The sequence below is a fragment of the Nuphar pumila genome, chromosome 17 (assembly GCF_984573655.1).
Source record: "Nuphar pumila chromosome 17, dmNupPumi1.hap1.1, whole genome shotgun sequence".
Classification (NCBI taxonomy): domain Eukaryota; kingdom Viridiplantae; phylum Streptophyta; class Magnoliopsida; order Nymphaeales; family Nymphaeaceae; genus Nuphar; species Nuphar pumila.
In genome coordinates, this window is record NC_143265.1 from 10,547,148 (window position 1) to 10,570,172 (window position 23,025).

The 23,025-nt window shown below is 37.2% G+C and overlaps 2 protein-coding genes across 2 annotated transcripts in view; one reads left to right on the top strand and one right to left on the bottom strand.

Moving 5' to 3' along the window:
• Positions 1-6,317, top strand: part of LOC149811609 (dehydrodolichyl diphosphate synthase CPT3-like) — a 34,262-nt gene extending 27,945 nt beyond the window's left edge. Inside the window, exon 2 of the mRNA XM_089993509.1 lies at positions 5,197-6,317. Coding sequence (XP_089849635.1) covers positions 5,197-6,055 — 859 coding nt within the window. The 3' untranslated portion in view covers positions 6,056-6,317. The remainder of the gene's footprint in view (positions 1-5,196) is intronic.
• Positions 6,318-10,181: 3,864 nt separating this feature from the next.
• Positions 10,182-23,025, bottom strand: part of LOC149811610 (putative galacturonosyltransferase 3) — a 30,403-nt gene continuing 17,559 nt past the window's right edge. Inside the window, exons 2-8 of the mRNA XM_089993536.1 lie at positions 14,809-14,863; positions 14,505-14,558; positions 14,300-14,434; positions 12,680-12,814; positions 12,027-12,361; positions 11,003-11,948; positions 10,182-10,487 (exon numbers count right to left, since the gene is read on the bottom strand). Of these exons, the coding sequence (XP_089849662.1) occupies positions 10,212-10,487; positions 11,003-11,948; positions 12,027-12,361; positions 12,680-12,814; positions 14,300-14,434; positions 14,505-14,558; positions 14,809-14,863 (1,936 nt within the window). The 3' untranslated portion in view covers positions 10,182-10,211. The remainder of the gene's footprint in view (positions 10,488-11,002; positions 11,949-12,026; positions 12,362-12,679; positions 12,815-14,299; positions 14,435-14,504; positions 14,559-14,808; positions 14,864-23,025) is intronic.

Consider the following 23,025-nt stretch of genomic DNA (forward strand, 5'->3'; position numbering starts at 1 on the left):
TCAATTTTAATATATCTTAAAACACTTATGGTTTCAAACTTTAGACATCCATCACATGTATACATAATTAAGAGCATCCATAATAAACTCAATGACCAAAATAAACGAGTGACACACTCATAATTAGAGATCACATAACAAGTCATTTTAGAGTCAAACTACAAGTTGAAAATCTAAAATGACATAACTCACCTCAACTAACATCACTAATATAACAATAATAAGGTCAAACAAATGATGCAATAAATAACATGTGATGGACAAATATAAATGCCATAAAAAGGCAATAAACACTTAAGGGAATCATTTTCCAAATAAAAGTTTTTACAAAAAGGACCGATTAAAAATCGAATCAAAGGTCCAATATAATCAATCACAACAATATGCCTCATAACAACAATTTTGCATAAACACGAATTATGCTTAATCATGATCAATTCTTTAATTTATACAAAAAAAAACTTATCATGAAACATTAAGCAAATAATGCATATGAAATTTCTATATCATGTAAGAAGAGGAAGCTCACGAAAGCTCTCATAATACAACATGCTCAAAAAGGCATACATAAAACAGAGAAAATATCTCATTAAAGTGGGATAGAGCCCACACAAGAAGATAATTTTGAATGCAATAGGTTCAATAATAAACCAATAAACATGCACATAAAGTGCGAGTACACACACCCACTAAGGGATGAAGCCAAAAGAAGGTTATGAAATCATTTATCATAATGCAATCATATTTTAGAAAACATTGAGTTATCATGTAATGAAGCAAGGTGGTCTTCCACAAATGTTCTTCGAATACTCAAAAGGAGGTGTCTAAAAGACACTTTAACCAAAACCCATAAAAAGGGTAAAAGAGGAACAACACACATGAATAAACAATTTTATTTATGTAAAGGAATGCTTAAAAAGCATTACAAAACAGTTATCAAAATGTATTCACGACAATCTAGAGATGAAAAATCTAGAACCATTCTCAAACATTGAGAACATCTTAATGCTTTCAATTGTAATACAAAAATACATATTTTCAAAAAATGACACAAGAGAGTTTTAACAAGGAACCAAGGCATATCCATAGATAAAAGAAACAATATGAGAGACTAAGTGCATACATTCTCATAGAAAAAGCACTCATGCAATAATTAAAGCCATATGTCTCATAAAATAAACATGCTTTCAATCAAGTTTAAGCATATATGCAAATGATTATATAAAATTTTACATTTTTAAGCATGTAACGAATCGAGAATTTCAAACATGAATATGCATGTCTATCAAGGATGAAATACAAATTATATTTTGACGATTATCATATATATATGTGTGAAAAACAAGTTTATATTTTATAAAATAAGACATCATTATCAAAACATTAAGATAAGACAATGATTGACGAAACATCTAGAATAAATAATTCATGGTTATATATATATATATATATTAGAGTTATTTTCAAAAAAAGGCTTCAAGATTCAAAACATACTACATATATCTAGTTTCCTTAAATAAGTTCAATGATGGTTAAAATACTATTTTAGAAAAAACCATACATTTCCTTTCAAAACATACTATATATAGATATATATATATGTATATATGTTTACATATATCAATATATATATATATGTTCAATGGTAGAAAAAAAACAAGTGTTTTTCTCATGTGTAATGCATGGGCTAAATACTTGAAAAGTGTAAGAATACATGCCAAGTAATCCCAAGTAGAAGGAAGAGAGCTAAGAGATAACAAACGCTTCATCAAAATGTAAAGAAAGAAAAGATGTAACAAAAACTTCACCACTTTTTTGATTTTTTGAACATCACGCTTTCCGATGCACCGAAGGACTAGCTTGATTATAACCGTTCTCTGATACCATGTTAGAAAGTATGCGGAAATGAATTACAAGAATGCATAATGCATTCATAAGGTCCAACATTGGACAAACACAACCCCACAATGGGGAATAACAAAATGGTCCACTAAGGGACACCACAATAAGCCTACGAAGAGGCATAAGTTGCATATGCTTTATTGAATGAGGGCCTAAAAGGCCATTTCTTACATGGGAGAATACCCCTCTATTTATACACAAAGGAGTGAAAGAGAGAGTGAGAGAGAGAGAACATTGGGAGGCCCAAAAGGGGACTCGTTGGGCCCCCAACGGTCACATTTGTGACCGTTGGGGGTCCAACGACTCCTTTGGTTGGGACCCCCAATGCAATGCATTAAATGCATTTTACAATAAATAAAAAAGAAAAAGAAAAAAGAAAATGTAAAATAAAATACATGTAAAATGATGTAAAAAAGATTAAAATGCCCCTAATGGGCAGAATTACAAAAATACCCTTTATTGGGTATGATGAGATAAATACATATATATGTATATATGATTACATATATTTTAACAGTTATCTGGCTGTTACATTGTTAGCCTTAATATAGTTAATAGATTAAATATAGCCAATAGTTCTAATAAATCGAGTAGTATAGTTTGTCTTATATTTTTTTATTTGTGTTACTAAGTTTCATTTGACCAAATTTGGTTCATGTAGGTCAATTAGATTGAATAGAGTTAGGTCCACATATGTTAGTGCAATTAGTCTAGTAGGTTAGCATTTCAATTTTTGTTGCATTCCATTTGTAGCAAGGTTTGACTTTTAATTAGGGGTTTTTAAAAAAAAATGTGTAGTGTAATTTAGGTAAGTCGTTTGATTGCTTTATTTAGCTTTAGGTAAATTTCATATTTTTTTTTCTTTTTTTGTTGTTGTTTCAGTCGGCGAGAGAACGTCGATTTCCTTTGTCTCGTTTGTCGGAAAAAAACAAGAAAACCACAGGAATGCCAAAGTTGTCCAAAGATCACCGAAAAAATAGAGAAGAAAAAAAATGGCGATAAAAAAACGGTAACCCCTTTCTATTTGTTTTTTTTATATTTAGAGTTGTCGGATGCCTGGATGCCGACGATCTTCCCCTTTTTTTGTTTTTAATTCTCAGATCCGAGGTTCTTTCAGGGAGTCGGTCACTGAAATAGAAAAAAAGACAAACCATTCGGTCTGCTGGTTTGATCGTCAAAAAAACAACAGGGAGGATGGCTACTAAAAAAAGGTAATCCCCTTTTTATTTGTTTTTATTTATTTATGGAGGTTGCCCAATGCTAGCGGCCTTCTTTTAAAAGAAACAAAGGTCACCAGTTACTGGTAACCCTCTGAATAAAAGAAAACTTATGTTCCTCTTTTTTAATTTTCTGAGGTCGCCCAATGCCGATGACCTCTTCTGTTTTTTTTTTGTTAAGTCACCTGTTGCATAACTCGACCTTAAAAAAAAAGGGACAGAAAGATCGGGGGATCAAATCCCCTTCCTAAGCGATTTGCAATAGGTAGACCCAAGTCAAGGTTTGTTTTCTCTTATAATTTGTAAACAGTGACTAAGGTCGTCGGAAATTGGTGACCTATCAAATTGTGTCTAAACAAGAACACTGACCTCTTCTGCCGATTTGTTTTTTCGGTGACGGAATCGTCAAGTTGTTGATTGATGATTGGTGATTATCTAGAGATGGTCGTACACACACCGCAAACCTCTGGCTCTGGCACCACTAATGGATCGTGATCGTGGGGTCGATAGAGGATTTGAGATAGGTTTGATTGTATACGGCCTTGTTCAAAGGGGGTTTATCTCACGCGCCCTCCTTCTATTTATAGTAGAAGAGATGTCCTTTGGGTAGCCATTTACCCCAGTAAGTGGATACGCTATTTCACTTTGAGCTTATTCAGAATGAAGAGATCATTAAGGCCGTCAACCAGGACGGTTTCACCCAAGGAGAGAGTGAGCCCTCCTCTCTCTTTAATGGATGTGATCCACTCTGCACTGTTATCTTAATCGGATCAACAGTCTATTGGTTACACCATTCTTCCTTTTAATGATGTACACAAAAGTTATAGAGAAAGAGACACCTAAGGGTTATCATCAACCCTTTGTTTCTGTACGCAAAATTTTGGGGAGTTATTTCAGGGAGGGGTGGGTCAGAAAAGGATGTTCAATGGTTATCATAATTCTTCTTTCATTTTGGTGCACATAAAATCCTAGAGAGAGAGAAAGCTTTGGTGTACAGAAATGGAGGGTGGATAACTCTTAGGTGTCTCTTTCTCTACTGTTTTTTGTACATCAATGAATGAAGGAAAGAATTATATAACCACTAGACGTCTCTAGTAAGTGAAGAAGAAATAGCCTCCTAGAACATCTCTAGTAAGTGAAGAAATAGCCTCCTCGAACATCTCCCTCTCTCTCTGTTTGTTTGGAAGTTTCAATCTAGTAACTATGTCCTGTATTTTCTTTTACCAATTACAATGGTGTTCTCCATAACTCTGTTTTTGCACCAGTTTTATTGAACAGAGCAAACGAATAAAGGGGGTTCTTTCTTTCTTCGGTTCACACAGTCTGGATGATGCACTTTTTAAATATACATTTGAGTAGCACCATTCATGTTGTTCTCTATGGTTCTGTTTGATGAACTAAAGATATACTCGCCATACATAATTTGTACTCTTGAAATTGTCTGTTTCCTTGTTATTTCAGTTTGTCCATTCGGGCCAGTACAATTGAATGTGAATTGCCACTTTTAACGGCCTTATGTGCTTACATTTTTGTTACTGTTCTTTTGACTTCCTGATTTTGGGTCATTGTGTTATGATTCTGTGAACATTCTCTAAAGTTATTTGTGTTGGGCATTTGGAATATGTTTTTATGCTGAAATTTCTCTTGGACGATTCAAGGTCTTCTGTTTGTGATTTTGTTTCATTCATTCCATGATATAACAAGATTGGTAGTAAAGCCTACACTTTGAGATGGATGGTCGTGTAAATGTTAGCTGAGAGTGGAATCGATCATTGTACTATTTTCGTCCATTTCGAGATACACTAATCTTTTGACACGGCAGGAGGTTGCAGTTTCCAGGTTTTCCAGGTTTTGCTTCTGATATTTATCCATCATTCTCTTCAGTAAAGGATTTCTGAGGGATCTTTTATGCACCTTCTTTTCTTCTCTTTTATGCATCGAATTCTGTGATTACCAACCTTTAATTGGATCTTTGAGTTGGGTCTGCTGCAAATATTGTCTGTATATTTCTCACTGACCATCTACTGAGAGTTTGATCCCTTTTCTAATCTGAATTCTTGTTTTGTTGTTTGTGCAGAGCTCAAGAAATGGATGCTGTTGGAGATGGACTTCTCTCCCGGATTTATGGTCTCTTTTGTAGTTTTTTTCGCAAAATCATCCTGTTGATTGTTTCTGCTGGCCCTATGCCTAACCATGTTGCAATGATTATGGATGGCAATCGTAGATTCGCGCGATATCGCAAGATGAAGAAAAATTCTGGGCACAGATTTGGGTTCCAATCTCTGGTATCAACTCTCCGAAACTGCTACGAATTGGGAATCAAATATGTGAGTATTTATGCTTTCAGCATCGATAATTTCAATCGGAAGCCAGAGGAAGTTGGTGGTGTAATGGACTTGATGCATGAAAAGATTGAAGATGCTCTCAGAGAAGGGAGTGTTATCCAAACTTTGGGTGTGAAGGTTCATTTTGTGGGGAATTTGGAGCTCTTGCCAGAGCATGTTAGGAATTCAGCCAAGAAGTTAATGAACGTGACAGCACAAAACACTAGGGGAATCTTGTCTATATGCGTCTGCTACACTTCTACAGATGAAATAGCTCATGCTGTTCAGGAAGCTTTAAACGAAAACAGCCTGAAATTGAAGAGTTTGAATCGCAGTGACTGTGGAAAATTCGAAGTGAATTCAGATGGATGTCCAAGTGCTCTAGCAGATATAGAGAAACACATGTACATGGCCCATTGCCCTGATCCAGACATCTTAATCAGGACATCTGGTGAGACGCGGTTGAGTAATTTTCTTCTTTGGCAATCTAATTTCTGTTATTTGCACATTTCAAGAGCATTGTGGCCAGAGTTCTCACTTAAGGATCTGGTGTGGGCAATCTTGGAGTACCAGCGGGTGCAGCCTTATTTGGAGAAGATGAAGAAGTTATGATCAGTTGATGATGCATCTAGATTCATGGGGTTTTCGCAAAATCTCCAGTCTACATAAAGGGAACTCTGCTGTCCTTGGCCATGGTAATATTTTCTTATCAGCTTGTACACTCATGGGAGGTTTATTTTCCCTTTATTTGATGTTTGAAGGGGGTTACGTGTATTAGATGCTGCTGCCTTATGTACTTCGGATCGGATATAATCTCTCACGTTCTCACGTCATGAAATAATTAGTGCCATATGGACATGGTGGACGGCTTACCATGTAAAAGAAGAGATTTGGACTTCATCTTTTAGATCAATCCAACATTCAAACTTCGTGTGTGTGCGCACACTTGCGATTGTGTGTGTGTGTGTGTGTGAAACAAAGCTCATGATCAAATGGGTTCTAACGTCAGTTACAGTCTTCTACCCTACTCATATAAAATACATTTATACAATTGCGTCTGTGCAGGCTCTCACACACACACACACAAGCGATACTGGGATTTGGAATAAGCCATCGTAAGTTCTATCAGGCTGAACACAACTCCCCTGTATCAATGAATTGTATACTTGGGCATTATGTGGGGCAGGGGAAGAGCCAGGAATCTGAACCAGGGTGGGCACACATTCTAAGGCTGGGAAACAACATGAACAGCTTGTCATTTGGCTTGGCTCGGCTCGGCTCTGAGCATAGCGAGCCAAGCTATTAGCTAGCTCATTTAGGTAAATTTGCCCAGCACAAACATGGCAAACTAGATTGGCTTGACTGGTATAGGTCATTTTACATATTATATATGTATACATATATATTATATATTATATACATAAAATATGTATTATATATGTTTTGGGCATAGATTAAACATATATTTGTATGTATTATACATATATTTTATATATTATCAAGTTTTAAATAATACTTAAACAATTATTTTTATAAGTCAAGTCAGGTCGTGATTGGTTCGCAAAGAGAAGGGGTGTAGCCTTAACAAGCCAAGCTTGGCTTGTTTACCAGCCTACAAACCCCTTCGTTAGAGGGATTTTTGGGTTGAGAGAGAGACGGGTGGGGGAGGGGGCACATAAAAGATCAGGGTGGGCACTGCTACCTTGGTCCTTCTTCCATGGGGCCTCCCCACCCTGACCTCAATGTGACTCCGCCACTGAAGTGGGGTGTTTTAGGCTTACGGATCTTATATGTTGATCATTTGGTCATGTGAAAGCATAGTTATACACGCCTGCGCACACATATTCAAGAGTAAACTGGGATTTTACATGACCCATATGGTAAGCTATGGTCTATGCTTGGGTATTATTATCTTCGGGGTTTCTGTCCTATGGATCCTGTATGTTGATAGGTCCCTACAGCCGAATGCTGATCATCAACTCTGGCGGTTGATAATGTACTAAGATGTAGTTCATAAACATGTTCATAAGATGTTTCCAGGCCAAACAGGAAAACTACAATTCTTGTTTGTCAATAAAATCTTAGTCCTCCTAGGGCTTTTTTTTTAATATATATATATATATATATATATATATATATATATATATATATATATATATATATATAAACAAGGAAACCACACTTGCTGAACGGTCAGTGATTTTTTTTTTTAAGATAATGAAGACCCACCCTCTCAAGACTTCTTTTTGATGGACAAGCTGGGGTTGGGCAGATTTCCACCAGATATACAACCTTGGGTTTTGAAATTGCAACGTCCCAACACAAGGTGAGGTGCACTAACTGATCCGCCAAGACCAGGTGCCATCACATGACACACTTTGAGTGTGCCTCTACACCTTGCTGCCCTTCATCTGCTTTTGTGCCCCACAACTGACAGACTGTCAGCTAAAGATGGAAGGCACCATGTGCAACAACACACTCAAAGTGTGCCATGTGACGACACCTGATCCTGGCTCAGCATAGCACCCCCACCCCCACTCCCCCCCGGTTGGTTAAGAACTTTCAATCGTTTCTTCATAAACAATGCTTTAAAAATGTAAAACCTTTTAGTGATCTATCTTTTTCTTCTGAACACTTGTTTATGCGCAACTATATATAATATAAGCAGGAGCCTGTGCGATATACTGCAACAGCGTAAATGAAAGCATATTTAATGTTCGGTGAAAAAAATCGAACTAAATAACTTGCACAAAATAAATATGTATATACTTGCAGGAGCCTTGACATCACTCGACACAACGATAACCTTAAAAGCATAGCAAATTGCAGAAAGTAGTAGCCTTGGCATCGTTCGACGCTACGATAATTTTCAAAGCAGAAACAAATACATATATATGTAATATGCAGAAAACAAAAGCCTTGACATCGTTCGATATGATGATAATCTTAAATATATATATATATATATATATATATACGAAAATGAGAAGTCTTGGTATCATTAAATGTGACGATAATCTTAAAAACATAAGCATATATAGTGTGTGTATGTAATATGCGAAAAGCAAGAGCTTTGGCATCGTTCGACACGACGGCAATATCAAAAGCATAAGCAAATATATATATATATATATATATATATATATATATATATATATATATATATATATATAGTGTGTGTGTGTGTGTATGTAATATGCGAAAAGCAAGAGCTTTGGCATCGTTCGACACGACGGCAATATCAAAAGCATAAGCAAATATATATATACCAATGACGTGGTTGAGGCACTCTTAGGTCGTGGCCAGTACGTCCTTTACAGTAACAACCAAAAGTGTCTTTTATAGCTTTCGATGAAATGGTGATCCAACAAAAGCTACACCAAGAACCGGTTTAGACCTAGTTTAAATTCAACTTGATTCAAACCTACCTCAATTAGGATAGGTTAGGGCAGATGAGTTGAACATTCATCAAGCCGTCAGGACCAAAGGGTTATTTCCCAACTAGGTTCGAATTAGGTCAAGTGGGTCTAAGCCCACCCCAACTAAGCATCATTCCCTTGTTTCGACCTTATTGTTTCAACCTTACTTGAAGAATGCACACCTTGAGTATCAAATTTGTAACATCTTTCAGTTTGAAGCACTTTAAACCAACCAACCCAGCCAAGTGTAAGTGTGGGGAGCCCTCATGGACAAATGCAGGCTTTAATATTTTGTATTTTTTCTTGTTCTGTGAATGATGAAGCAGGTGAACTGCACTCGTTGGGTTCGTAATATGATAACCTGTCTTTTAACTTGGAGCACCTTAAACCAACCCACCAAGCCAAGTGTGTGGAGCCCTCATGGACAAATGGAAGTCTTCTATAATTTGGATTTTTTATTTTTCCGTGAATGATGAAGCGGGTGAACTGCAACCATTGGGGTCGTAATATGGGAACCGTTGGTCAAGATAGTGTGACTCTAATACTCAAGCAATCTAGAGATCTGTGTTAGAAACACCAAGGCCAAGTCCATAAAAACAGGACCAGTGTGGCTTTAAGCAGTAACCAGACTACTTGGTCTGGTTTGTTGGATACAAGTCTAAATTGGAGTAGGATTGGTAGGATAAATCAATACCCCAATAACAATGGCACTTTATTATTGTTTGTACTGAGATCCAGCATCTAAAAAATGCAATGAGAAAAAAAAATGGTATAGATCTGTATCAAATCAAGTGTCTTGGCTGACCCAATTTATTTTGCTCACCAAGTTCATTAGTGTAAAACCCCAGGTGCCCCTTCCAGCACCAGTTACTGTATCAAGAGGGGGGGGGGGGGGGGGGGGGGGCTCCGCTTGTCAGGCAGGAGCAGTTAGTGTAAAACCCCAGGTGCCCCTTCCCCCTTACATGAGTGAACCCAGCTTTAGCCTTATGGCAAAGGAAATGATGGTTTTTAAACTCATGACGTCCCATCAACTTGTTTATTTTAAGAATGGCCCCTATCACGTGAACCGAGCCCTCGTGGGCAGTCCAGTTAATTAATTGAGGCAAGTCAGAGACTAACACAAGCCAGCCTAGTATTTGTTCCTTGGGTTTAATTCTCCTTGGAGAACACACAATTCCAGAGTAGAACCTGCAAATTCATCTGGAGAAAAAAATCAATTCAATTTCCAAAAACTGCTGTATCATTTACAAGCTCCCCACCCCCACCCCCACCCCCACCCACTAGAGTGAAGGAAAGTGCAGGAACACAGAAAAAACAGATTTTGTAGAATTTGCATTTTGGATTATCCATCATTCTCTTATCCCACATTGTTGCAGATAAGGATTGTCAAATGATACATACTTAGTCCAAAAGGGCTTGTACTTGATATGGGCAAGTTCCAACCATGGCTTCTGGTTGCCATTGTAATGGATGACAGCACCATGCTCTATCTCTGTCAGGTTGAGTGCTGGGTCATAACCAAGTCCAAGAACATGCCATGACCGGTCGAGTGGTTGGGTGAGATTGTAGAAAGTGATTAGCCCAGGCGGCAGCGACCCTAGCTTCCACAGCGTCCGGTCCTCATTCTACATAGCAAAAGAGCAAATAAATAAATGACCAAAAGGTCAAACAAACTGATCAATTATGAAAGCCTAAACTAGTTCAAAATAGGATTATGGCAATGTAATTGACAACATGCTTAATAACCAGGCCAGACCATCTCAAAGATGGATGGGAGATGGAATCCACTGGAAGGTGGGGAGAGTTGTGTGCCAACTAACCAATAACTGCTCCCTATTTTGGATCCCATCCATCAGCCCAATGGACATTGCTGATAAAACAAATCAAGATCTAATGTGTTTGGTCATGTATGTAACACTATCATCAGTGCAGTTTATCTTGCAAGAATTCCAAACTGTCTGCGTAAACAATAGGACAGAGAAGCTCTTTAGGAAAGCTCAAGATTTTGAGCAATATCAACGTGACCAAAGACCCACCGTCAAAACTCGGCAGTTGTTACTTGTCTGGAAGGCTAGGATGACAACCCAAAATAGTAGGGGGAAAAAAGACATGCTCAAGAAATAGAAGTCAAAACACGTACCAAATTTTGCCAATAATGATAAATTCCAGTAATGTCGCGCTTCTTCCACTCTTTCAAGTCAAACATGTTCATTCCAAAGGCCCATCCACATGCATTTGGGTCAAAATTCTTTGATATCAATGGGTTAGAGAAGTTTAGATACTTATCAAACCTGTGGAAGCTCTCTTTACAGGTCTCAACTGCACCATTAACCATCCCTTGCAGATCAACAGTCCAGAGTGGTGTTAGATCCTTTTGGACAACTATATCATCATCAAGGAACAGTATCTTATTGAGCTTCGGGAAGACTTCTGGCAGATAAAAGCGAAGATGGTTCAGCATTGACAAGTATTTGGGGTTCCTGTACTTGAGATTTGTATCAGCAGCAGACATGGTTGTCGGATGGTCAGCTTTAAAGTAATACTCCCTCATCGCTGCAGTTTCAAGCTGCCGTAGGACTGGACAGTAGGATGAATTCAGCCATTTGAAATCATCAACAATGTCGACATGAACAGCCACACCAGGGGGTGAGTTCACAAGAAACCACATCTTCATAGCCGCAAAGTTCAGCTTGTCTGTCACAACATGAAAAACATGCTTCTCTGGTTCCTTGGAATTAAAAATGGTCGAATTGACAACTACAGAAGTAGCAAGAACATTATCAGAGAATAAAGCATAATGGTAGAGACTTGGATCTTCAAGTTTTTCTGTAGATGTTAATTTGTTCTTGCTAGGGTCCAGCAAGAAGTAATCAGTGGTGAGACGCAACGGAAGGCAATGCAGGCCCTTTGGGACTGTTTTGGCAGAGACCTGAGTCAGAAAAGTAGATTGCTTCCTCAGTGTAACTATATTCTCTTCTTCCTGCTGCAAAATGGCCCGTAGCTTCCTTGCAACTTCTAAACAATCGTACAACTTCTCTTTCGCAGTAGATAAAACATGACCCATTGCTTTTGCTCGTTCAAGTGCACTGGATAAAATTTTACAACTAAGATTGAGCATTGGGGGCTAATGCAACAAAAGAAACTGAAGGTGAATGACAGGATACCTCTGATGCAGTTCGGTGTCTAACTCTGATTCTCCCATAGCATGCTGATTTTCCTTGATGCACTTCATCAAGGAATCATACAGACTGAGTTCGTTCTTGGAGCGAGCGATGCTTGCATAAGCTTTAGCCATTATAACCTGGTCCTTCATAAGTTTCAAAAGAGAATCTGAATTTGGGTTGCTATATTCTCGTCGCCATATGCTATATTTTCCTCGAATAGTTGTGTCAAGCTGCTTTGATCGTTCAATGGCTGCCATTTCCATGAGTTTCTCACTCTCCTCATCAGTTTGGAGCAATTCTGCTGTTCGTCTGGCTTTCTTCTCTTTCCGTAGTAGCTACAAAGGAAATTACTGGGTCACGTCCAAGGCAGACAGAGAGGCTCATTATTGACATACACAATTATACCAACTTAACCTTTTTATATAAAGTTGTGTAGTGTGTACCATAAGATGTTTGCAGTTTGCACCCATGTATTCATAAATTATTTTCCTTTGACCAGATACATGCACCATACTTTGCATATAACAAGGCGATAAAATACTTTTTAAAAAATGACAATTCACAACCAGATATTTATGAGGGAAATTGATAACAATAAACTAATAGCCTTCATTGAATAAAACAAGCAGTCATGTGTTCAAATGGCACCTTACCCGTCGCTTGAGTTTCACTGGATTATTTTGTAGAGCCTGCGAATGATAAGAAAATTGGCGAATTGTTTCTTGGTGCCAGAGAACTGAATTATGCTCTTGCTCACTTAGATTATGATGAACTGAACCTTCCCTGATCTATAAATCAGAAGACAAAATCACTAGTACAACACCATTGAACAAAGCAAAAAGCCAAAATGAAAAAGTTCCTGAAGAATCACAATTTATCAGCAGATCTTATTCGAATTCTTTAATTTTAAGTGAATTTAAGTCTAATTAAGCATGTTGCTATCTTAAAGAGACAAAGTAAAAATTATGACAAGTTTGCTTTGAAATATTGTAGGATTTGAAGATAATACACCCGCTTGAACCCTCCTAGATAGCAAAACCTTCATCATCATGCCTGCTTTATTTATTAATAGGGAAATTTTCAAAGACCCCCCAAACTTTTGAGTCTAATTCATGCGAGTTCGCAAATTCACACCAAAGTTTTTACTTGGGTTAAAATTAAATTGCCCCAATCATGAATTAAGGTTGGGTTGTTCTTGGGTTAACACTAACTCATGTTTTGAAGTTACCGTTTTACCCTGTAACTAGTGATAAAATTACCAATTTACCCCTATTTTAGAAGTTTGATCATAGGGCTATTAATAGAATGCATTTGATGTAAAAAAACCTATTGTTTGCAATGATGCTTGAACTCATGACTTCTCTAACATAAAACAAGATGCTAGCCACTACACCAAATACCCAAATGTTAACAATTCAATATATATATATATATATATATATAACTGTGTAAATTCCAGCAAACCAATCAAGCCCAATAATTACCCAACCCACTAATAGCACAACCAGGCTCATGTTCGGTAAGCATAAAGTTTCAAGTTTCCAAACAGACTTGGTTGTGTTATTAGTGGGTTGGGTCATTGTTATGTTGATTGGTTTTAGGACTGTCAATGGGTCCGGTACCCGACCCAACAAAATATACCCAAACTCGATAAAATAATAAATTACCGAGTTCAGGTTTTGCCAATTCATAATCATGCATACCAAACACGAACCTGAATGTGCAATCAGGGGGTCGGGTCATTGGTTTGATTGGCTTGCTGGAATTTATATATAGTTATATTGTTTTTTCCAATATATCTAACAATTAGGTATTTGGTGTAGTGTTTAGCATCTTCTTTTATGTTAGAGAGGTCATGAGTTCAAGCATCATTGCAAAAGTATACATTTTTTTACATTAAATACATTCTATTGGCAGCCTTACTGTCAAACTTCTAAAATATGGGTAAATTAGTATTTTTTTCTCACAAATTATAAGGGTAAAATGGTAACTTCAAAACATGAGTTAGTGTTAACCCAAGAACAACCCAATGTTAATTTATGATTGAGGCAATTTGATTAACCCAAGTAAAAATTTTGGTGTGAATTTGCAAACTCTCAAAATTTTGGTGTGCATGAATTAGATTTAAAAGTTTGGGGATATTTGAAAATTTCCCTTATTAATATTCAATCAAGATGAGAATGGCAGCAGTTTTGCTCAAATGTTTTTCTCCCTTATGTGAGCATGCATGTTTCTTTGTGTGTGTGCGCAGAGAGAGAGAGAGAGAGATGTACCTCATTTGTATATGGTCTATGCGCGCTACTTTCAGGAGTTCTCCAGACCCATGAATCAGATAAGTCCTTTGCTTTAAATGAAGCCACATGAAAGGTGCCAGAGGGATCCGTATATAAAGCAGATATCTCCAAATCCTAAATAAGGACAAAGGTCAATTTCTCGACGTATTAGCAATCAATATGAAAGGCCTAAGGTTTTGCATACCTCTAGGTTGTGTATTTCTTGTTCCAACAATTTGTGTGTCTTGAAGCCATTCTCCTGTCCAATTCACATGAATCCATTTGGTCAACAACCTTTCAATTATGAAATTTCTGGAAATAAAGAAGCATCAGGCAGAACTCCAAGAGCAATTTTGATCATGTTTGGAATTTCTACACAATGAAGATTAAGAGATCTTGTTGTAAAGAGAAAAATTCAGAATTATGACATGCATGTTCCGCGATCAAGACATGATATAAGTCCACATGGAAAATGATTGATAAAAGAGGAGGCAGATCAAAGAACAAACCTCTCCATTACAGTGAGGACAACCATTAGTTAGAAGTTCCTTAGCATGATCGGTCCTGAACATATAAACCATAAGTTGCCATCAGGGCTAGCATTAAAAATAGATTTTGATCATACAAGAAGTTAAAAATAAGAAACTAGTGTAGAAGAACAAAGCCCATAAGATTTCACTATGACCAAGTAAAGGGATCAAAATCAACTTGCTAGCTTATAGTCTTATACACTACAAGAGTAGCCTTAAGATCTTCATACATACATGCATTACCATGGACTTACACCTACAGCCAGCAAAGGCAACAAAACCAATTAGTACACTATAAGAGTAGCCTTAAGATCTTTATACATGCATTACTATGGACATACACCTAGATCAGCCAAAATTCTTGTATCGCGTATCTTCAATACATTAAGTCAAACAAATAGGCCTTCCAAGAGTAGGAAGAAGGCATTTCAATAGGTTATTTTGATAATACAGCACTATCCTATTGTTTGAGATTAAGCCATTTTTCAGCCTTGTTCTTTTTATTCCCGCTAAAAAGTATGACAACGAGATTTTCTAGATCTTTCTCTGTTTCTATTCAAGGTTAGATGCCAGGAAATCTAGCCAAAATGTTTATCTATCTAATGACATAAGGAAAAAAAGACATTAGAAAAAGTATAAGAATAAGATGATGATGATAACGATGAAGACCATGTCATCTCTTGTAACGACCACGACTTATACCCATGAAAAAGTGCGATTTTTTTTTAAATCAATTGCGGAAACATTGTCAGAAACCCGGAGCCTTTACAGTTCCATCATAACTAAGAAACTCGACACACCACAAGGGATCTTACACTCCATCTTTCAATCCAAACTCAAACTGAATCAACTTTATTAATAAAGAAATGATAAGAGTCATGAGACAATTAAATAAGAACATCAAAGTGTATAAAAAAAATAAAAAGAAAGAGTTTCATTGTCTATAGAAGTCTATCATACAGTCATGTGATCCCCTCGTAGCTCCTCTCATGAGCAAGTCGCCTCACTGGGCATCTGAGACTGTGAAAAACACCACAAGTAGGGTGTCAAAATCCAAGAAATTTTGCGTATGAATCCCTCTAATGAAACAAACAAGCATAAAGAACACATATAGAATTCATGCAACAACAACTACGCCTTCATCCCAAAACAATTGGGGTCGGCGATATGAACCAAAAAAGAAAATCATTCTGGGTCTTCCACATGAATCCTTCTCCTCCAATCATTTCTATCCAATGTCATGTCTTCGGACACTTTTCATAATTTCATAAGCAGTAAAGGCATTAATCATGATACATGATGCAATCTCATAAAATTCAACCATGCATCATAAGGAACACAAATAAATATGCATGATCTAATGCATAATAAGAAGATGCATGATGTGAATATATATCATGAATAAATTATTATTTTTATCAAGTTCTATTATTATATGCATATCCTTATTAAGATGCACACAATATAAGTTCCGCTTTTTATTACAGTTGTCCGCGGATACACTAAACGTGTAAGAATTTTTTAGGTCAAGTAGGGTTCTCAGGATAACTTAGCACACAAGTTGTATTTTATTATTGTGTTCCAAACTTAGTCCTCAACCGAAACAGCCTTCGGAACATTAGATCACCCATCCACAAGTGTCACTTTTCTCGGTATATCAAAACAACAGTTGTATCTACACACCACCCCAAGGCAAAGTGGCGGAAGCTCCATAAAACTGTGTCCAGGAAAGAACCTCAATATTGAGTTCAGGGGCAACAACAATGCACACAAAATTTTTATATCCTCACGGTTCTCCAAAACAGCAACTTCAAAAACCTCATTCTAAAGACGGGATATCTTAAAAAGTATATTACACTGTTCTCTTTCTTAAATTTTATTATTAATACTCATTCATTAATTTGCAATTCAGCACACGCAATTAAAAACCCGAGTTCACATTTCACATGCGAGGCTCATCACAGGACCACAACCCGTGAAAACAATCGAACAGTGCAATATATAAACAATATCAATGTAATCTTTGCGATGCATGCAAAACAAGTAGGAGCATCAAAGCTCAAGGCTCACCAGGCCCGCGATGATTCATCTTGATCATCGATGCATCATAAGCCAAGATCATAACAACATGTTATAAGTGCAATGATGTCAACGTGTTTTTAAGATGCACGCTCATATATGTTGAATAACAATGTGCATGAATTAAAACATTCTTAAGCATATGTTCACAACATTTATGTGCATGTGATTTCATGTGAACTTTACAAACATGTTTCCACCCATGAATCAACTCAATTTACATTGGTGAACATTCATACGTTCGTACGTACGTGAAACACACGTTAGTTCATGTATGCATATGCATTGGAAACAAATTTCACCTTGCATAATCCTTAAGCATGTCACGCAAATTCAAACACATGAAACTTTAACATTCGTAGCATATATGCATAAAACATAAATCTGGAAATTACATGCATATAAAATCTCAAATTCCAGAGTTGCGCAAACACAAGGTGTTCAATCTTACTATACCCTTTTTTTTAAGTGGGCCTATCAAACTGGGTTCAGTCCAGTCCGGACCCAACTGAACCCAAACAGGCCACAACACAACCATAATATACCTCTTTGTTTTTTATTTGTAAAAACAGGTCAGCCCATATATATATAGCTTAGAATACCGAACAGGCCAGCAATCTGGCAGGGTGACACACGGCCCAGGCTGGGCCTGTGCACCGGCTGCCAGGCAATCAGCCAAGGTCCACTCGGTTGGCTGCCAGCCATCCCAAAACACGTCCTTGTTTTAAAAAAAAATATTTTAAATCTTCTACTTGTTTTCCTTTCTTCTTTTTTGAAAAGGGAGCTTAACACCCTGCCGACCCAGTCGGCTGGGGTCCCAATCAAGCCCAACCGACCCTGGTCTGCTGGGTCTGGCCTGATAAGACCCAACTGGGCCTGGCAGTGAGCTGCCAGGCCTGTGCCAGTCTAGCCTCTTGGCTGGACTGTGCCTGGCAGACCATGCACAGGCCCGGCCCGGACAGGACTTGTGTATGTTCTGCCAGGACCTTGCAGTCAGCCGAGCCTCCCTCGGCTGCCAGTCGGCCCAACCATCTCTTTTTTTTTAAAAAAAAAATATTAGAAACTCTTTCCCTTTTTTTTTTAAAAACCAAGCCCAGCAGCCACCCTGCACAGGCTGATCCTGTGCAGGTCTGCCGGGTTGTAACAGGCTTATAAAAATGCACAGAAAGTCATGCTTAACTCTGATTTTTGCATGTATGAACATAATAAGCATTCAGGCTGCCCGTATATGCAGAATTTTTATCTTTCAGACAGGTACTCACATGCATCTTTCCATTCAAACTAGCATGCATGTACAGATTCATGAAACAACTATGCACACATGGCCATGATCACCCTCAATGTGTTTGCATATGCACTTTTATCTAAGTATGCAAACATAAATGAATACATCCAACTACTTTTCAGGGGGTTAATCATGAGAATCAATTTACCATGGAACAAACATGTATTGAACAACTTTAAACAGCATTAAAATTTATGTTTTATCCTATAAATAAGCATATACAAAATCTTGCTTGTGAAAAGATGAATAAAATCAAAACACATCCATGGAAATCAATATTTATCAAGAAGAAATTCTAAACACATCTACCTTAAATAAAAAATTTGTTTTAGCATATACAGAAATTTACTCATTTGAAAAAGTGAAAAGAATAAAAAAATACACACATGGAAGAGGATCCATGAATCCTCATCCATGTTTTCTAGAGTGAACATATAAATTCACTCTTTAACCATGGATTTCCACCAAAATTTTGCATGAAAATCCAATCGGTATTCGATTTCTCACTTGTTTCAAGAGAGGAGACATGTACCTTTGCGTGAATCGGAGAGAACAAGGAAAATAATGGTGAAAGGGGTTGGATGGCTGGAGAAGAAAGCTTCTCCTTCTTCTTCTTCCTCCTTTTTCCTCTCCTTCTCTTTCTTTTCCTCTCTCATTTTTCCCTCTTTCTTTCTCTTTCCCCTTCTTTTTTTTGGTAAGCCAAGAGGGGGGTGACCCCCCCCCCCCCTCCCCTTCTCCAACCCTCTCTAAATGGGCTAGAAGAGAGCTTCCCCCTTGGGACTCTCTCTCTCAACTCTTTCAAAAAAAATCCAATTTTTTTAAAATTGACTTTTCAAAGTTTCCAATTTTTTTAAAGTCCTTTCTAAAACTTACTCTAGCCTTCTTAGGCACGTACAAAGACTCTTTTAAGAAGTCCTAATCAACCCTAAAATAAAAATTCAGAATTAAATGGAATTACTTAATTATTTAGTATTAAATAATTAATAATTATTTAAAAGTTTTCAAAAATAGCCAAATTAACTAGGGAGGTCTTTTAATCTTAATTAACTCAAATTTAAAGCTCCTAAACAAATTTGAAGCTATAAAATCATTAGGCATGGATTTGGATTTGGATTTGGATTTGGATTTGGATCCAAGATCCAAATCCATTTCTAAAAATCCAAATACATTTTGGACTGGACCAAATCTAGATTAATATGGGTCTTGGATAGAGTCCAAATCCATATTAATTTGGATTAAATCCATCGGATCCAAATCCGGATCCAAACCGACAAAATGCTCCTTTTTAAAAAAAATACGATTTTTGGGCCAACCGGAACTAAAATTCAGAAAAGTAACATATCGTTGCGCTCGGCATTCTGAAACGGATCCAACGGTATATTACATGAATATAAATTCTGAATTTTGCCTGAAACTAACCCGAATTTCGCTCACATTTCGCTTGAATTTAAAGGTCAAAAATAAAATTATTTCTTACATTTTAAATGGCTTGTTTAGACCTAGCTAACGAGACCTGGGCCAAACCCAGACTCAAAAGCATCAGTTAAATTTTCTCCCAGACAGCTAAATTTTCGAAAAAAATCTGAAAATGACTAAGTATGAAAATACACGATATTGTATCGTTGCCTTGCCACTCTATTACGTCCGTCCAAATGGAATAAGAAGGAAAAAAGAAAAAAGATAAGAACGACACAGTTATACGAATATTGAGAGATAGAACACTCAAAAGAGTATTTGTGCTTCAGCATTATTATCCACGATAATACTTTTTCCAAGGTTGTTCGTATCGCTACTTTTGGGGTTTACGATATGATATACACTCGTATCGCGGTATGAGTGTATCGCATCCGTACTAGGTGTATCATAGCCAATTTTTTTGTTCATTTTAGGTTTTAAATACATTTTGAGGGCCAACTTCTCCATTTGTCTAGACGCCATTAGAAGTGCGTTTTCACAGTTTTTTTTTTACTCAAAGAAGTGGGTTAAGATTAAAAAAAATGCATTTATACCATTTTTTCACTCAAGAAAATAGGTTAAGGTAAAAAAATCTTTATTATGAATAAATTACAAAGCTGCTCTAAAAAAAATTTTGTCTCGGGGGATGTTGCCCCCTACAACCTCCCGCCAACTTACGGGAGTTGTTCTGCGAAAAAAAATTAAATATTTATATCAAGGTAGAAATCAGGCTTCACACTCCTCTAACAAAGATGGCATCGGATGATCCAGCATAGTAATAAGCCACTCAAGTAATGAGTGAAAACCGATTGAAAATCGAGTGCAACTATTATAATAATATTTTTGTTTATGTAGTATGAAAGTATGAAACTCCGCCTGTACATAACTGTTTAGTTATACACTGTCGGTCCCAAGCTCGGATAAAGGAGGAGGGTTGCGGTAGGCCAGTGACAGCCAGCATAAAAACTTAGTCACACCCTATGAATATGAACCAATATGAGAATTTTGTTGGGGCGTTCCCTACTGAGCAACGCGTTGTACTCTATGGGCCCGGAGGCAGTGATAAATGGGCAAGGGTTGTTAGGTCGTCGCCCAGAAGCGACGCGTCACACCGGCGCCCGGGTGTGGTGTCAAATAGGCAAGGGTTCCCTCACTTTGTTGGACGAGTGGGGGTAAAGAAGATAGTTCAAGACCATAAAATCAGGTTAGACACTTGGAACATAGGGTCTTTAACTGGTAAGTTGGTAGAGTTAGTAGATGTTATGTGTAGGAGAAAGATTGATATTTTATGTCTACAAGAGACCAAATGGGTAGGTGAGAAAGCAAAAGTGATAGAACCTTGGGGATATAAGATTTGGTATACAAGAATAAATAGGAATAAGAATGGAGTAGGGATTGTTATGAATCGTGAGTTTATAGATAATGTAGTTGAGGTCCGTAGGAAGGGTGATAGGATTTTACTTATTAAATTAGTATTAGGTACAGATATTATTAATATTATTAGTGTTTATGCACCTCAAGTAGGTTTAGATGATTTAATTAAGCGTCAATTTTGGAAAGATTTAGATGGAGTAGTACAAGGGATGTCTTATGGAGAAAAGTTTTTCATCGGCGGTGACCTTAATGGGCATGTAGGCATTAGTAGAGATGGATTTGAGAGTATCCATGGAGGCTATGGTATAGGAGAAAGAAACGATAGTTGAAAAAGGATTTTAGATTTTGGTTTGTCCTATGATATGATCTTAGCAAACACTTGGTTTAGGAAGAAGGAGTCTCACCTAGTAACATTTAAAAGTGGGGTTAATACGAGTCAGATAGATTTTTTCCTACTTAGAAAGAGAGATAGGGGTTGTTGCATCGATTGTAAGGTTATACCGGGAGAAAGTGTAGCTACACAACATAGAGTCTTAATTTTAGATCTTAGAATTAGACAATGTCGCAAAAGGGACAGACATAGGATAGATCCTAGAATTAAGTGGTGGGCACTGAAAGGAGCTAAACAAGGAATGTTTGTAGAGCGGGTAGTTAAGGAAGTTGATTGGTGTCTCGAGGAGGATTCTTAATCTATGTGGAATAAGATAGCGGGTGGCATGAGAAAGGTGGTTAAGGAGGTATTGGGTGAGTCTAAAGGCGGTGCACCGCTAGGTAAGGATACATCGTGGTGGAACGAGGATGTCAAATTAGCTATTAAGGTTAAAAGAGAGTGTTATAAAAATCTAAGTAAAAGTCGTGATAATGAGAATTTGGAGAAGTATATGATAGCAAAGAAGGAAGCTAAAAAAGTAGTTCGGAACGCGAGGGATAAGGTATATAAGGAGGTTTATGACAAGTTGGATACCAAAGAGGGTGAGAAGGATATTTATAGGATTGCAAAAATTAGAGATAGGAAATCGAGGGATCTGGGTATGGTTAGATGTATCAAAGATGAAACGCAAAGGGTTTTAGTCAAAGATGAGGAGATTAAGGAGAGATGGAAAGATTATTTTGATAAGCTATTTAATGAAAGTCATGCTCAGGATCTTGGAGACTTTTCCATTCCTTTTCATGAGATGAATCGTGACTTCATGCGCAAGATTCAAAAGAAAGAAATTGTAGAGGCTTTGAAGAAAATGAAATCAAGAAGGGCAGTTGACCCAGATGGTATACCTATCGAGGCTTGGAAATGTTTGGGAGAGAAAGGTTTAGAATGGTTGACAAATCTTTTTAACAAGATTTGGCGGACAAATAAGATGCCTAATGAGTGGAGGAAGAGTACTTTGGTGCCTCTATATAAGAATAAGGGTGATATACAAGATTGCACAAACTATCGTGGTATAAAACTCATGAGTCATACTATGAAACTTTGGGAGAGGGTGATTGAGTCTAGGTTGAGGAAGGTTGTCATGATATCGGAGAATCAATTTGGTTTTATGCCTAGAAGATCAACTATGGAAGCTATACATCTTCTTAGACAACTTATTGAGAGAAATAGAGAGAGGAACAAAGATTTGCATATGGTTTTTATTGATTTGGAGAAGGCGTACGATAGAGTACCTAGGGACATTCTCTGGTGGACAATGATGAAGAAAGGTGTTTCTCTCAAGTACATTAGTATAATTAAAGATATGTATGAAGGAGTAGTAACCAATGTCCGCACTTGTGGAGGGGTGACAACCAACTTTCCTATAACGGTTGGGTTACATCAAGGATCTGCTTTAAGCCCTTTCCTATTCGCTATAGTGATGGATGAGCTTACGAGATCAATTCAAGAAAATGTGTCGTGGTGTATGTTGTTCGCTGATGATATTGTTTTGATTGATGAGTCTAGAGCTAGGGTTAATGCTAAGTTAGAATTATGGAGACAGACATTGGAAGCAAGAGGTTTTAAGTTGAGTAAG